General features: G+C 44.4%; 1 protein-coding gene across 3 annotated transcripts in view; it reads left to right on the forward strand.

Annotated features, from left to right (window-relative positions):
• The window catches only part of FNTB (farnesyltransferase, CAAX box, beta), a 73,946-nt gene that overhangs the window by 12,036 nt on the left and 46,945 nt on the right, over nt 1-14,965 (forward strand). For all 3 annotated transcript variants that reach the window (XM_059914452.1, XM_059914453.1, XM_059914454.1), the window contains exon 2: nt 8,608-8,672. In XM_059914452.1, the coding sequence (XP_059770435.1) occupies nt 8,608-8,672 (65 nt within the window). The remainder of the gene's footprint in view (nt 1-8,607; nt 8,673-14,965) is intronic.

Below are 14,965 nucleotides of genomic sequence, written 5' to 3' on the forward strand. Positions count from 1 at the left end.
TGGGGAGTGGTAAAAGGATTGGTGGGTTTTGGATTATTTTTGGAGCCACACCTCTGGTCCTGTAAAGACTACATTTGTAAAACAAGGACAGTTTTGTTTTCTTTTTCAAAGAATTGGGTGGTTACCTCAATGATATTGAAGGACTGACCTACCCATTCATTTAAATTGGAAAGTTTTACTTTTCCTCGTTTAGCTTAGGGGAGAAGGCCTCTTCCAAAATTCCTATCAGGCTCTGAATATCAGCTATGGTTAGTTTAGTCAGACTAGTGGCCTCCAGTTTTGGTAATCTATTTACAAACATTTTTGAGGATCTTCCCTAGGTTTAAGAAATTTGTACCTTATATTTAGACACTATATAACCCTTTTTACTTAGTAACCACCGGCTGGATACCTTTGGCCAAGCCCAGAACCTCGATATTCCACATTCCAGGGTCTACTAAGTCTTTTATTTTAGCTTCAGATTATCTGTTCCTTTTTGCTTTTTGTTAGAACCATTTGGTGATGAGGGTGGTTCCCTTGCCCCTCAAGAAACAGAGTGGCCCCTAACTTAGTTAATAAATCTCTTCCCATTAAAGGGATGGGACAGTCAGGCACAAACAGGAAGGAATGTAAAAACAGCTGGCCATTGATCTTGCACAAAAGGGGTTCCAGGAAGGTGTGCCCCTGTCTCTTCCCTAACAACCCCATTACGTATTCCTTATGATTGCTAAGGTTTCCAATCCTTTGGGTTAAGACCAAGGTTGCACCAGTGTCTTTAAGAAATTCTGTCAAGTGGCCCACTACATCAATGACCACCCAAGGCTCAACACTAGTTACGTAGATGGTATCTCTAGGCAGAGCCACTTTCGGCCTTGGGCCCCTTCAGTCTTCTGATTGCAAAACCATCAATGGCTGAGGGGCCTCCGTCGCCCTCTGGCATATGGGGCATTCCCTCTTCCAATGCCCTGGCTGTTTGCAAAGGGCACATCAATCACAATCCTCCCTCCAGTCCGTTGTATCCACACAGGGTACACTGGCCTTGTATGGCTACCCATGGGCCTTGTGGTCTGCCAGGGCCAGGTTGGCCCAGAAAAGCCAGCTTCCCCTTTGGTGGTCTCTGAGTAGACAAAGCCATTGCCGTCATTTGAGCCTTTTGCATATTTCTCTGGGTGCGTTCAGCCTTTTCGACCATCTCCCTATTACCGAAAACCAAATAAGCCAGTTGGAACAAATTGTTCATCAGAGTCTGAGGACCAGCAGTTGTCTTCTGAATTTTGCTCCTGATGTCTGGGGCAGACTGGGCTATGAAATGAGTAGCCAAAAGGGCCTGTACCTCGGGGGAGGAGGGATCCACGATCGTTCAGGATCCATGGCCCTGTAGGGTGGGTCAGTTAAAATGTACTCAGTGTACTTCCTAGAGCTATCCCTCCAAGCTACACATGCCTTAAATTCCTTTTGGGTTCCATTGCCTAGATACAAGGCCATGGAAATTTGAACATAGGGTACTTCACTCAATTTTAAATTTCCTAACTCATATTGTGGCCAAACCTGATTACATAACCTACTAAGTTTTTTCCTTTTCATTCCTGTTGTCCAAATCTTTCCCAGTCCCAGAGTATATGGCCCAGAGAAGTATTGGTTGGGATTGATGCAGCCTGACCCATTTTAGACAAGCCCCTGAGCTATCCACTCTTAGGTCAAAATCCACCGTGCAATTTGGTGAAGCTTTGCACTTATGATTTTAGATGCTATCCCTTCCAGGGTAGTCTCCCAACCAGGTGTTAGTGCCCAAAAAGTTGTCACAAAGAAACAGCATAGAAGACATCCCCAATGGTGTTGACGATGAGCGAGAGTTGGTCTAGCTGTAAGTTGGGAATAAAGGGTCAGCACTTGTAAGGGTCAGAGGGAGGGGAGTAAGAGCAATAAAAAGTACACCGTGGTGGTCACACAGGTTTTCTGGGGTTAACAGAAGGAAGAAAGAAAGAAATAGAGCAGGAATGAACAAGAATGCAAGAATGTAGGAGAAAAACCTCAGAGTCAGGGAGATGAGTATAGAGATTAACAGTTCTGTCCTGGATCTGCCGTTGCATGTACATAAGCAACAGGATTGACCTGCCGGTCAAAAATGAGCAGACATTGGCAGAGTGTCCTCCCCAGTACACCTGGCTCGCAGCATCGCACGGGCCTCTTTAGGACCAAGACCTAACTCTCAACATTCTTACCTTATCACCATCCCTTCGTGGTCGCCAGCTGAAACCATGCACCTCAGATTGGGCCTTGAACCCACGTGGCAGGACTCGAACGCAGCCAAAACCCTGATTGGGACTTGAACCCATGAGGCTGGGACTTGAACCTGGCCAAAACCCACAATTTTCCAACTGAGATCACACACCTGGTTTTAGGACTTAATGAAGCTCAGGTTCTTGATGTCTCATCGCAGAAAGAATTCAGTGAGAGACAAAGTGATAGGTAAGAAGTGGATTTAGGGACTTCCCTGGTGGCACAGTGGTTAAGAATGCGCCTGCCAATGTAGGAGACATGGGTTGGAGCCCTGGTCCGCGAAGATCCCATATGCCATGGAGCAACTAAGCCTGTGCGCCACAACTACTGAGCCTGTGCTCTAGAGCCAGCGAGCCACAGCTACTGAGCCCACGTGCCACAACTACTGCAGCCCGCGGTGCCTAGAGCCTGTGCTCCGCGACAAAGAGAAGCCACCGCAATGAGAAGCCTGCACACTGCAACAAAGAGTAGCCCCTGCTTACCACAACTAGAGAAAGCCCCGGGCACAGCAACGAAGACCCAAGGCAGCCAAAAAATAATAAATAAATAAATAAATAAATAAATAAATAAATTTATTAAAAAAATAAAGAAGTGAATTTATTTAGAGAGAAACACACTCTACACACAGAGTGTGGGCCATCTCAGAAGGTGAGAAAGGCACCAGGGTATGGGGTTCATTTTTTATAGGGGTGGGTAATTTCGTAGGCTAATGAGTGGGAGAAGTATTTCAGCTATTTTGGAAAGGGGCGGGGATTTCCAGGAATTGGGCCACCGCCACCTTTTGATCCTTATGGTTGGTCTTGGAACTGTCTTGGTGCCTGTGGGTGTGTCATTTAGCTTGCAGATGTGTTACAGCGAGTGTATACTGAGGCTCAAGGTCTAGTGGAAGTTGACTTGTCTGCCATCTTGGACCCATTTGGTTCTAATCAGTTTATGTCATGTCCTCGGGCTATGTCATTCATTCAAGGGTAGTGCCCTGCCCCCTTCCCTCCTGTTTCACAATGATGGACACAACTTTTCCTTTGGGGGTGTGTGTGTGTATACACACATGTATATATGTATATGACTGTTTTTTTTTCCCCCGAATCTTTGAAAGTAAGATGAAGATATTATGATACTTTACCCCTGAATAAAAAAGTATGCATCTCTTAAGAATAATGTTCTTCTACATAAGGGCAATAATATCACACCTGAGAAAATTAAAAGTAATTCTATAATATCATCTAATATCCAATTTATTTTTATTTTTTATGTTTTATTTATTTATTTTTTGTTTTTTGTTTTTTTTTGGCAAAGCCATGTGGCTTGTGAGATCTTAGTTCCCCGACCAGGGATTGAACTCTGGCCCTCGGCAGTGAAAGCACGGAGTCCTAACCACTGGACCACCAGGGAATTCCCTCCAATTTATTTTTAAATTTCCCCAATTGTCTCAAGATTCTTTTTATATCTTTTTGGTGTGTGTTTTGAATCAGGAGCCAATCAAGGTTCCTTTATTTCAGGCTGTTTAAAATTTTTGAAGAGCTAATCCCTTGGGACTGAGTTTTTTGGTGACTAGTCCTGATGGCATTTCTTATAACATTTCATGTAGCAATGTTTCTGAAACCAAACAGATGCTTTAGGATGTCATCCTCCTCCCAAGAGAGCCATATCACTTTCATTAACATGGTCACAAACTGTGTGCTTTGTGCCCAAGGGAAATGAACCTATGGGCTTTTTGCTGTTTATGCAAGAGAAAATTATCTGCTATTGTAGGGCTGTTAATAACCCTTTGTATTGTACTCAGTTGGTAGCTGCCTTGACTGTGGGAGCTCTCCTGCAGAAAAGAGAAATTAACTAAAATAGAATAGTCCCTTCCTTTGGGATGGAAAGGAAACATGGAAATTCAAGATAAAATGAAAGGCCAGAGAAAGCAGACATGCTTTAGTATCCCTATGTTGAAGCCAATCCCTCCCTCCTTCCTTCCTTCCTTCCTTCCTTCCTTTCTTCCTTCCTTCCTTCCTTCCTTCCTTCCTTCCTTCCTTCCTCCCTCCCTTCCTTTCTTCCTTCCTTCCCTCCCTCCCTCCCTCCCTTCCTAATTCTGATTTGAGAGCTGTGTAGTGTTAGAGTTCTTCATGACTTAGGTAACTTTGTTTTTTAATAGTTACCCTCAGTTCTCCTGTAGTTAAAGTGAGAATTTCGATAAAATTTTAAAAAAGAATTTAATTATAGATCTTGCTTCATAGACATTATGCAGTTGTTGTGACTGCTTCTCTTAATTCTGTCCCAAAGGCTAAATTTCTAATTCTACTAATGTTTTGGAGGTCCCCAAGACCACTCCTAGGTTCACTGATTCACTACTAGTGTTACCTGAAAACTGGTTTGCCTCTTGGTGGGTGTTGAGCCAAAAGACACAACCGAGCCAAGGATCGGGAGAAGGAAGGATTTATTACTTGCAGCAAGTAAGGAGAACACCGGGGATCTTTCCCAAAGCAGTGTCTCTCCCAACAGCAAAATTGGGGAAGTTTTAAGCTAAGAGTACATGCATATTCATGATGGGGCTTGGGTGGTCAACAGAGTCCAAGCTTTAGTTGATTGAAGTCAGAAGTTCAGAAAAGGTCAACATCATCAGCCCTTAGGTTCCAGTACATCTGGTGGTTGAGGCTTCAGGCTACTCTTTACCACTGAAAGAGAACTGGGAGTCTTTATAACTAATATATTATCTTTGCTATTGTTATTTCTCTTGCCTGATAACAGTCAGCGTCTGCATTCTTTCTTCTCTTAAGATCATTGATTTCTAAGACCTATTCAAGGGCAAGCATTGTGGCCAGGCTTAGATCCCAGAATGGCTTAGGCCAAAATGGCCTCTCTTATGTCAGGAAAGCCATGTCTGGTTTTCTTTCTCCGGGGACCCTCTACCTTATCTGCTTACACAAAGATTCAGAGAACTCAGCATATAGCTGTACTCATGGTTATGATTTATTACAACAACAGGCTACAGAACAAAATCAGCCAAGGGAAAAGGCTCATGGGGTGAAGTCTGCAGGAAACGAGGCACAAGCTTCCAAGAATCCTCTCCCAGTGGAGTCACAGAGGACGTGTTGAATTTCTCCAGCATTGAATTGTGACCACACATGCAGAGCTACCAGGGAAGCTCATTAGAGACTTGGTGCTCATGGTTTTTACTGGGGCTGGTCACATAGGCACCCTCTTTCTAGCGTAATTCCAGACTTCCAGAAGGAAAATAGCTGTTCACCATAAACGACGTTGTTTATACAGTTTAGGCTCAGTGAGCCTCTCTTATCAGTCCTGGGAATGGTGAGAGCCCTCCCAAGATCCAGGCTCCCAGACTCCAGCCAGGGTCTACCTTTCAAGTAGGCCTTTCTAAGGATAGTAGTCTCAGGCCTGCTGTGTTAACTCGTTTGTATACAACTAGCTTTCTTCCTTTCCTTCCGCTATGCAAATCAGAACATTCAAAGAATGCTTACATCTTCCCAGTGACAAAATTACTACGATTTATATCACACTAGCAGACTGTATGTGGAGAAGGAGAGGCAAAAAAGGATGTTGCATATTTTGGGGATTACTTTCATTTTCTTATCCTCAGATGACTATTTTTTAATTTCTATATTAATCCATTACTATTTGTCAAAAAAATTACAGGCATATTGCTAGTATTATTTTAAAAGTTGTACTCTAAAAATCATACTTTGTGCTCTGAAGTGATCTTTTTCTATTAAAAAATACACTAGTTCCTAAAAACAACCCACAGAATGGGAATATGACAAGGAACTTGTATCTACTGATAGAATATATAAGGACTTACTACAATTCATTAATAAAAAGACAACCCAATTTAAAAAATGAACAAAGATCTGAATAGACATTTCTCCAAAGAATATCTACAAATGGCCAATAAGCCTGTAAAAAGATGCTCAACATAATTAGTCATCAGGGAAAGGCAATCAAAACTATAGTGAGGGCTTCCCTGGTGGCGCAGTGGTTAAGAATCCACCTGCCAATGCAGGGGACACGGGTTCGAGCCCTGGTCCGGGAAAATCCCACATGCCACGGAGCAGCTAAACCTGTGTACCACAACTACTGAGCCTGCACTCTAGAGCCCACGAGCCACAACTACTGAGCCCATGTGCTGCAACTACTGAAGCCTGCGCGCCTAGAGCCCGTGTTCCGCAACGAGAAGCCACCACAGTGAGAAGCCCGTGCACCGCAACGAAGAGTAGCCCCCACTCGCCGCAACTAGGGAGAAGCCCATGCGCAGCAATGAAGACCCAACGCAGCCAAAAATAAATAAATAAAATAAATAAATTTAGTTAAAAAAAAACAACTGGGCTTCCCTGATGGCGCAGTGGTTTAGAATCTGCCTGCTAATGCAGGGGACACGGGTTCGAGCCCTGGTCTGGGAAGATCCCACATGCCACGGAGCAACTAGGCCCGTGAGCCACAACTACTGAGCCTGCGCGTCTGGAGCCTGTGCTCCGCAACAAGAGAGGCCGCGATAGTGAAGAGGCCCGCGCACCGCGATGAAGAGTGGCCCCCGCTTGCCGCAACTAGAGGAAGCCCTCGCACAGAAATGAAGACCCAACACAGCCAAAAATAAATATAATAAATAAATAAATAAAAGATTACTATTTAAAAAAAAAAAGGGAAGGAAGAGAATCCTAGTGATTGGAAAAAAAAAAGCTTAAAAAAAAGACATATCAGTTTAAAAAAAAAACAAACTTGTGAGATACTACTTGACACAGACTAGGATGGCTATGATCAGAAACATAGATAATAATGTGTTGCTGAGGATGTGAAGAAATTGGAGCTCTCATATACTGCTGATGGGAATATAAAATGGTACAAGTGCTCTGGAAAACATCTGGCAGTTCCTCAAATGATTAAACATAAAGTTATCATAATGATCCAGCAGTTCCACTCCTAGCGATGCCAAAAACTCGACCTCTGTGTACTGGGGCTGAATCGAATCTTGGAGATAGAGTTTCGGGTGAAGTAGAAAAGAATAGCTTTACTGCTTTGACAGGCAAAGGGGGACACAGCAGGCTCCTGCCCAGAAAAACTGTGTGTCCAAACCTGGTAGGCAAATCTTTTTATTTAATGATCTTCCTGACATATGTTTCTCGTTTTTTTTTTTTTTTTTTCTCATCCCTTTCAACGTATAGCCAAGGAAGGCACGACTGAAAAATGCAGTCTGTGTTTCATTTAAGCTGGTGCTTTGTATTAGTCCCACATCAATCTGGCATGGAGAAAGCATCGTGAGGGGTCTGGGAGAACTTTCTTACTTCTTCTGAGTCGAATTCTCACAGTGACTTCGGTCTGTTTTTTGAAGTATTATAAATTCTTGGCCAGATAATCCCTGAAACTCATGTTCAAAGGCAAATACCAAAGCATATCCTAAAACCAAATATAAATGAATTTTAGACGGGCTGCCATTTTAGCTGATTCACATCACTGCTCCCCTCATCGTGATTCTTGCACACTTGCCAAAGGGACTGGAAGCTCTAACTCAGGTGTTTCAGAAACAAATAATGCATTTTTTATATTTCCCAGAGAGGACATTATTATATATCTTGAAATCTCAGCAAGGACTTGCCTCACCACAAAGCAGGGATGGCCGTGAAGGTGAAACCCTGTATCCCATTGACCAGCCCCCTCCTGCACTGCTGTACCCCTTCCTTACAGAAGCTGTGCTGTGTGACCACATCATGGTGTGATCTTCAGAGGAGACAGGTCATCTCATTCCTTTTGTGACCTGACTTTCCGAGATCCTTTGTCTTATGGGACTGTGGAGTCCGGTCTGTGACACGGGTCCAGTGACCAGATGTGCTATGTCTTTGGTGTTTCCATGATTGATGTTCTTGTAAATCCCTTTGGGGATTTTAATACTGTTCAATCTATATTTAAACCATTAAATTTGACAATAAGAAGTAGGACCCTTGGCAGAAATTAGTTACATATTTGAGAATGGCCAGTTACCAAACACCTAAACAACTTCATAGGGCAGGCAAGAACAGGTCTTTCAAGCAAAAGGGGTCCATCTTCACCTGCTCCCTGAGTAACTGGTGCCAGGGTGCCAAACTCCAGAATCGCCATTAGTTTGCATATCATGGATTAGTTTACTGGAGAAGTCGGTTGTGATGCTAATGTGGTACAGGGCATTCTTTTTCTCTCTGTCCTTGTCCCAAGCCTGTCATCCTGCAGAGCCCCTGAATGCAGTCTTGTTATGCTGTGAGGTACAAAGTCACACCAAGGAACTCTAGCCAGTAGGCATTTGTGGCAATAGGAACATACAGTTGATAAAGTTCTCATCTGTATTTGTTTTCTCTCTCCCATCTTCTGCATCCTTACCAGGCAAAAGTAGAAGAAAAGATCCAAGAGGTCTTCAGTTCTTACAAGTTCAACCACCTTGTACCAAGGTAAGCTGTGGTTAAGTGTTTGAGGGGACCCGGGAAACACCATCTCCCATGGGAGCCTTTCTTCTTTCCTCCTTGAGCTTGTCAAACCTCAGGGGATGAGTCCGCTGTGAGGCTGGTGTTCCCTGACCTTGTGGCTCCCTGGAGACGCTCCTGACCCCAGCTCCTGCCACTATTAGAATACTGTCTAGAGGAGCTGCTCACTTGAACTGAGCCATCAGGTGTTACATGGGGATGCCCTCAGGGCCTGAACTCTGAGCTCTGAAGGTGGAGAGACGAAGTTCATGACTTTGAAGCTTAGTTCTGACCTGCTGCGCTGGTGTTCAGAACTCTCAAGGTTTTCATATAACACTTTGAAACAGACGTAGAGTCCAGGGGGATGGCAAAGGATGGATTCCTTTGATGTATATTACAACTTGACTGGGAAAATGTGAGAAGTTTGAGCTTCTCCCAGCCTGGCCCTTACTGGTGATTGTGCAGCAGATTCCCAAGGGCGACATTTCAAGTGAGAAATAAAATGCCTTTTGTTTTCCTTGGTGCTTAGTAAGTTGAAGTCTTCTGAGCTCTTTGATGTCAGAAATTCCAAAAGGAGGATTATAAGCAGAAACTTATTAATTTGAACTTTCATTTTCTCTTTTTTTCCCCCAATTTTATAATGTATCACACTAGAATTTCATGAGTTATTTCATTTATTAGCATTTCTCTTCTAATCACAGATTGCTTCTCTGAAACTGTCCTGTGTTATATTTCCTGATCAGTAGTCCAAATTGTATTTGGTCATTGTTTTATCTTAATGTTATAGCACTTTTCCTTGATGGTCTCTGGACGTAGTCTAGTTGGGCTGCTGGCTGATTCTCTCTGGATGGGAAGCTGAAGGGTCTGAGGTCCAGCCTGACCTCCTTTATCATGTCTCCCAATTTCCTGAGGCCTCCTAACACACTAACTCCTGGCAAGTCAGTCTCTGGGTACTTCTGCTTACTGGAGCATTACAGATACTTCTAGCCTGAGTTAACTTTGTGTCTTTTCTTTGCCACCATTCCATTTTGCCCTTATTTCCATGAGAAGAAATTTAGTTAAAATATTCTGATTAGCCAAGGCAGAAAACAGTTGGAAAAATGGAAAGACAGGTGGAAAAGTCCTCTTCATCTTTCTTCCCTGGAAAAGAAAAGGAAAGCATCAACTAACCAGAGGAGTCTTCTTCCAAACTGCTAACCTAAATCTCTACTTTAACCCATAGCCCAGACCTCAATAAATGAATTATTGCTCTTGTCGTGAGCCACAGTTGGAGCTTAGCAAATGACACCATTTGTGTAAACAGCTTGGGGAGAAGGAGCTCTCTGCCCGGTATAGGCTGTTTCCCCAGAGGTGGTAGGACTTGGTGATGGTGAGGGGCATGGTGGCTTCAGGAGGGGTTTGTGGTTAGAGTTGCATCTCGATGACTCGCCTGATTGTGTTCTGAGTCACTGTGCCCTGTCTCCAGCTCTGGACACATATGCTCTGTATTTCCAAAGGGACCTTTGGTCATTTGACATTCCTTTTTCACCCACCATCAGAATAGAGCCCTTGGACTTTTCCTTTTATTCTTACTGAGATGGGAGGGAGAATGGGAGGTTATAATCTGGGAAGAAGCTGTGTTTTGGGAGTGGTGGTAGAGGACAGTAAAGGAGTAAAATCCCCTGATTCATAGGTCTTAGGTCAGGTGTGGGTGGAAAACAAAAATATTTCTGTTGGGTTTGGATCCTTTGTGGAAATAGAATATACCAGGGCTCTGGGTTTATGTCAGGAATCTGACATTTCCCATTTTGTCATTGTTGCCTATGAAAATGAGTGTTTTAAAGGATGCTAATTAGCATCTTATGTCACAGCATGCTAATTAATATTAGAGATATTACACACTGTGGCCACATGGCTGAGAATGTAAATCAACTTATCAATATAAGGCTGGAGCCAAACATCTTCACCATAGAATGAGCTTCTGGGGTTCAAGAATAAATATGAAAATTTATCAGCATTTTAAATTACTATCACAATTACAATATTTAACATTTTAGTAGTCAAATTTTAAAAATCTAGTATTATATGGCAGGGACAAAAACTTCCTTGTTAGCTAAAGTGAATATTCAGATAGAGCAATTAATCTAGGTGACATGGCTTGTTTGTGTTTCTGAGGTCATGCTGCTGATGAGATGTGGCAGAATCACACACACCCCCAGGATCACTGACCATGCCCAGGTCCAGGGATGCCAGGAATGGTGCTGAGCGAGGCATCCATCTATTCAGCCTTTCAGAGCCACCGCCAAATAGAAGATTGGGCTGAAATTCAAGGCTGAAGCTGAATGTTGTTACATTCTACAGTTTATTCCCCATCCCAGAAATGATTTTCCTCACTCTCAGACTGTGAAACATGCATTCTCTCCTGGAGTGAGGTGGTCTCTCCCAAGGAGCTTTTGGACCATGCTTTGAACAGTTTTGTTTATCAGTATCCTGCTTTCCCATAAAAGTTAATTTCTCTTTCCCCATGGTTAGTCATTCTGACAGTTTCACATGCTTATGAATTTACCCTTTTCCATGTATTATATTAGCTTTAGTAAGACACCTGAAATGCATAAACCACACACACACACACACACACACACACACACTCAAATAAAATGTTTAAATTGTTGGGGAGTTCCCTGGTGACCTAGTGGTTAGGATTCCAGGCTTTCGCTGCCGTAACCCAGGTTCGGTCCCTGGTCTGGGAACTGAGATCCCTCAAGCTGTGCAGCGTGGCCAAAAAACAAACAAACAAAACATTGTTTTTTTCTTGGGAAAAAGTAGCCTGGTGCTCCTTGGAAGGGGGAAATATTGATAATGCTAATAGAGCACTAAAGGTTAAGTGTTGGCAGTTGCTCTGAAGCCAAAATGCTCTGAGTTAAGCTCTCAAAGCAGTTTTCATACGGGCACCTGCTCAGCTTCCATGTTTTCTGCCATTTCTGTATGTGATGATACTTTAGCATTTTCCAAATCCTGAGCAGTTAAAAGATGTGGTCCTTCATACTGTTGTTCTTTCCAAGGTTCATACAAGTAAGTTCATCTTCCCTCCCATCCTCTCTCAAGTGACTTACTGCTTATGCGCCAGAGGCTTACTTTTTGACTGGAGAAGCCCCTGGCTTTAGTGGGTTTAAAACCCTCCCAGCAGCCAACAATGGACTGAATCCCTGTTCTCTCTTCTGTCACAAACAAAGGCATGAGTCTCAGGGATGGTCCACGTTTAGGGGGAGGGAATGTGTTTGCTGTCATTCGGTCTGCTGTGTTCATTTAAAGTCATTCATTCCTTCACCCGTTTGGCAACGGTATCTAGGCGATCAGGCACTGCTGGGCTCTGGGAACAGGGCGAGCAAGGCTGACCCAGGTCCTGCTCCTGCTGGGCTCTCAGTCTCATGGGCAAGGTAGTTATTAAACAAATGAGTTCAAAGAACATAGTTACCAAGGGAGTGACTGTCTCTCTCTCTCTTTTTTTAAAAATAAATTTATTTATTTTATTTATTTATTTTGGCTGCGTTGGGTCTTCATTGCTGCGCACGGGCTTTCTCTAGTTGCGGCGAGCAGGGGCTACACTTTGTTGCGGTGCGTGGGCTTCTCATTGCGGTGGCTTCTCTTGTTGCGGAGCAGGGGCTCTAGGCACACGGGCTTCAGTAGATGTGGCACGCGGGCTCAGTAGTTGTGGCTCGCGGGCTCCAGAGCGCAGGCTCAGTAGTTGTGGCGCACAGGCTTAGTTGCTCCGCGGCATGTGGGATCTTCCTGGACCAGGGCTCGAACCCGTGTCCCCTGCATTGGCAGGCAGATTCTTATCCACTGCACCACCAGAGAAGCCCTACACAAGTATTTCTAAGTTACTTCTCCAACGGTGGAACCAGACTGCCAATATCCCAAATATATGTATTTATTTGGTCATTCCTGTGTGTCCCAATCTCCCACCCCTCTCTCCACAGCCACACAGACGCCCTCCTCAGCCAGCTGAGCACTCATGCCCTGCAGTGCGCCCTGCCACCCCACTCCTGCGCAGAGCCTGGCTTGTTCTGCTCCACCTAACTGAATGGCTTTGGGGCTGAATTATTCAGAAAGGAAAGGGAAAGAGCTCTAGCTTTTCTTTTCTAACGCCCCACACAGAAAAGAGTTTTAGATCTAGAGGTGACTTTAGAATAAAAGAATGGTAAGAGTATTAGTTTGCTAGGGCTGCTATAATCAAATATCACTGATGGGGTGGCTTAAACAACAGAAATTTGTTTTCTCACAGTTTGGGAGGCTGGAATTCCAAGATCAGGGTGCTGGCAGGGTTGGTTTCTCCTGAGGTCTCTCTCCTTGGCTTGCAGAGGCTGCCTTCTCACTGTGTGTTCACATGGTCTTTTCTCTGTGTGGACTCCTCCCCAGTGTCACTTACTCTTTTTATAGGATCACCAGCTCCCATTTAACCTTAAATACCTCTTTAAAGGTCCTATCTTCAAATGCAGTCACACTGGGGGTTAGGGCTTCAACATATGAAATTTGGGGATGGGGGGGGAGACACAATTTAGTCCATAACAGTAAGGCTCTTAGTACAGTCTCTGTCTGACCAAAAGAAACTGGATATATGTCCCTTCAATTTAAAAGAATCATAAACCTCAAAGAAGAAGTTAAAATTCAATCAGCATTGTGGCCCTTGAAGCTCTAGATAAACAAACATTTCCAGAGATTTTAGAATAACATTTACATATTAGCATTTTTGTGTGTGTGCTTGCGTGCATGTGTATGTGTGTTTGTGATTAAGTGGATGAAAGTGAAAGGACAGTTTCCCTTGTGGAAAGAGTCACTGAAAGAAATTTCTCTTCCCCTGCTTGTGGCTAAAGTTGGTCTTCAGATGAAACCAGCTAAAGGAATTCACTAGTTCCCTCTCAGCAGGGCTCCCAGGGCCTGGCTATCTGTGAGTGGGGTTCAGGGTGGGAGGAGAGCTATTGGGGAGCCCCCTTTGGGGCTGCCTCAGGTCCCACCCCTAGGGACCGACTCAGAGCTGCAGGAAAGGTGCCTGAAGCTTCTTTCAGTTAGATGTTTCTGGTCAGGTGAGGCTTCAGGCAGCTTCTTGTCACTTCAGGATCCCGAGGAGTAGCCAGAGTCTCTTCCTCCCTACACGTAGAAAAGCCTTTGCCTCTGAGGTCTTTCATTTCCTAGGACTGACAAGCCCCTTGTCAAATGATAGGAGTGAGAAGACAAGGGAAAGGGTTCGTTCTCCAGGGTTGGTTTTTTCTTTTCCCCACAATAAGGGGAAGGATTTCTTTGTGGCTTAATTCAGCTCTCTAGAAATACCGAGTCCTCCAGGGAAGTTTAACCCCTGGCTGACAGGTCTCCTGCAGTGCGGCATGTGTGACCACGCGAGAGACTGATAGGAAGTACCCCTGAGCCAGAGCGGATGCCATCTGCAATCTAACCACCCCCTCCTTGTCCTCTCTGCTTGCTCGCATTTTAACTTTCCCTTTGAGGTTTGTCATTCTTTTTAATTGACAGGACACGTACCCAGGGAGAAGTCTCTCTCGGCTAGTCAGAAACTGACGCTACCATTCCTCTGTTCATTCGACAGTAAATGTTGAGAGCCTGCTCTGTGCTGGGCCCAGGTGCTGAAGCTAGATGCAATCTCCCTTCACGGGGTTATAGGGTATGCAGTAGGCAGGCAGACCCAACAGCGAATTCCAGTCAATACCCGGTCCCTTTCCCCAGCATTACACTTAGGATCACAAAATTTTATTCACAAGAAACATTTCATGCCGTCTTGCCCGACATTTTAAATGAGGTGGAAAGTGTTCTCTTTATTGGAACAGAGTATTTTCCCTTCTCTCCTCTGTGGCTTAGCATCCCAGGGTATTTGGCGTATTCAAATTCCTCTGACTATTTTTCAGACTGAAAAGAACTGACCTGTAGAAAACCCTCTGTGACTTGATCCTTTCATAGTTAGAAGTCAGGAGTTCCCGCCTCCAAATTCTGTGCTTGCCCTCACCTGGATTGGGTTTCTCAGCCTCCTCTCACTTCTTGAGTGGGTCCCTGCCTGCCCTGTTAACGGTCTCCTGTGCCCTCCTGGTTTTTCTCGCCCATCACACCTGTGCTGGCCACACTCAGCCTGCCCAGCCGGGGCCAGGCCACGCGGTGTGCTCTCTTCAGCTGTCCGCTGATCTCATTCCGTTCCCTCACACCTCTACCTTTCTGCTCTTCCCGTCTTACGAGCCCTAACCACAGCACCCATGTCGCTGCTTCTGCTAAAGGGTCCTAGCAAGATTGCCAAGAAAAGA

Source organism: Balaenoptera ricei, chromosome 2 (assembly GCF_028023285.1).
Source record: "Balaenoptera ricei isolate mBalRic1 chromosome 2, mBalRic1.hap2, whole genome shotgun sequence".
In the NCBI taxonomy this organism is placed as follows: Eukaryota; Metazoa; Chordata; class Mammalia; order Artiodactyla; family Balaenopteridae; genus Balaenoptera; species Balaenoptera ricei.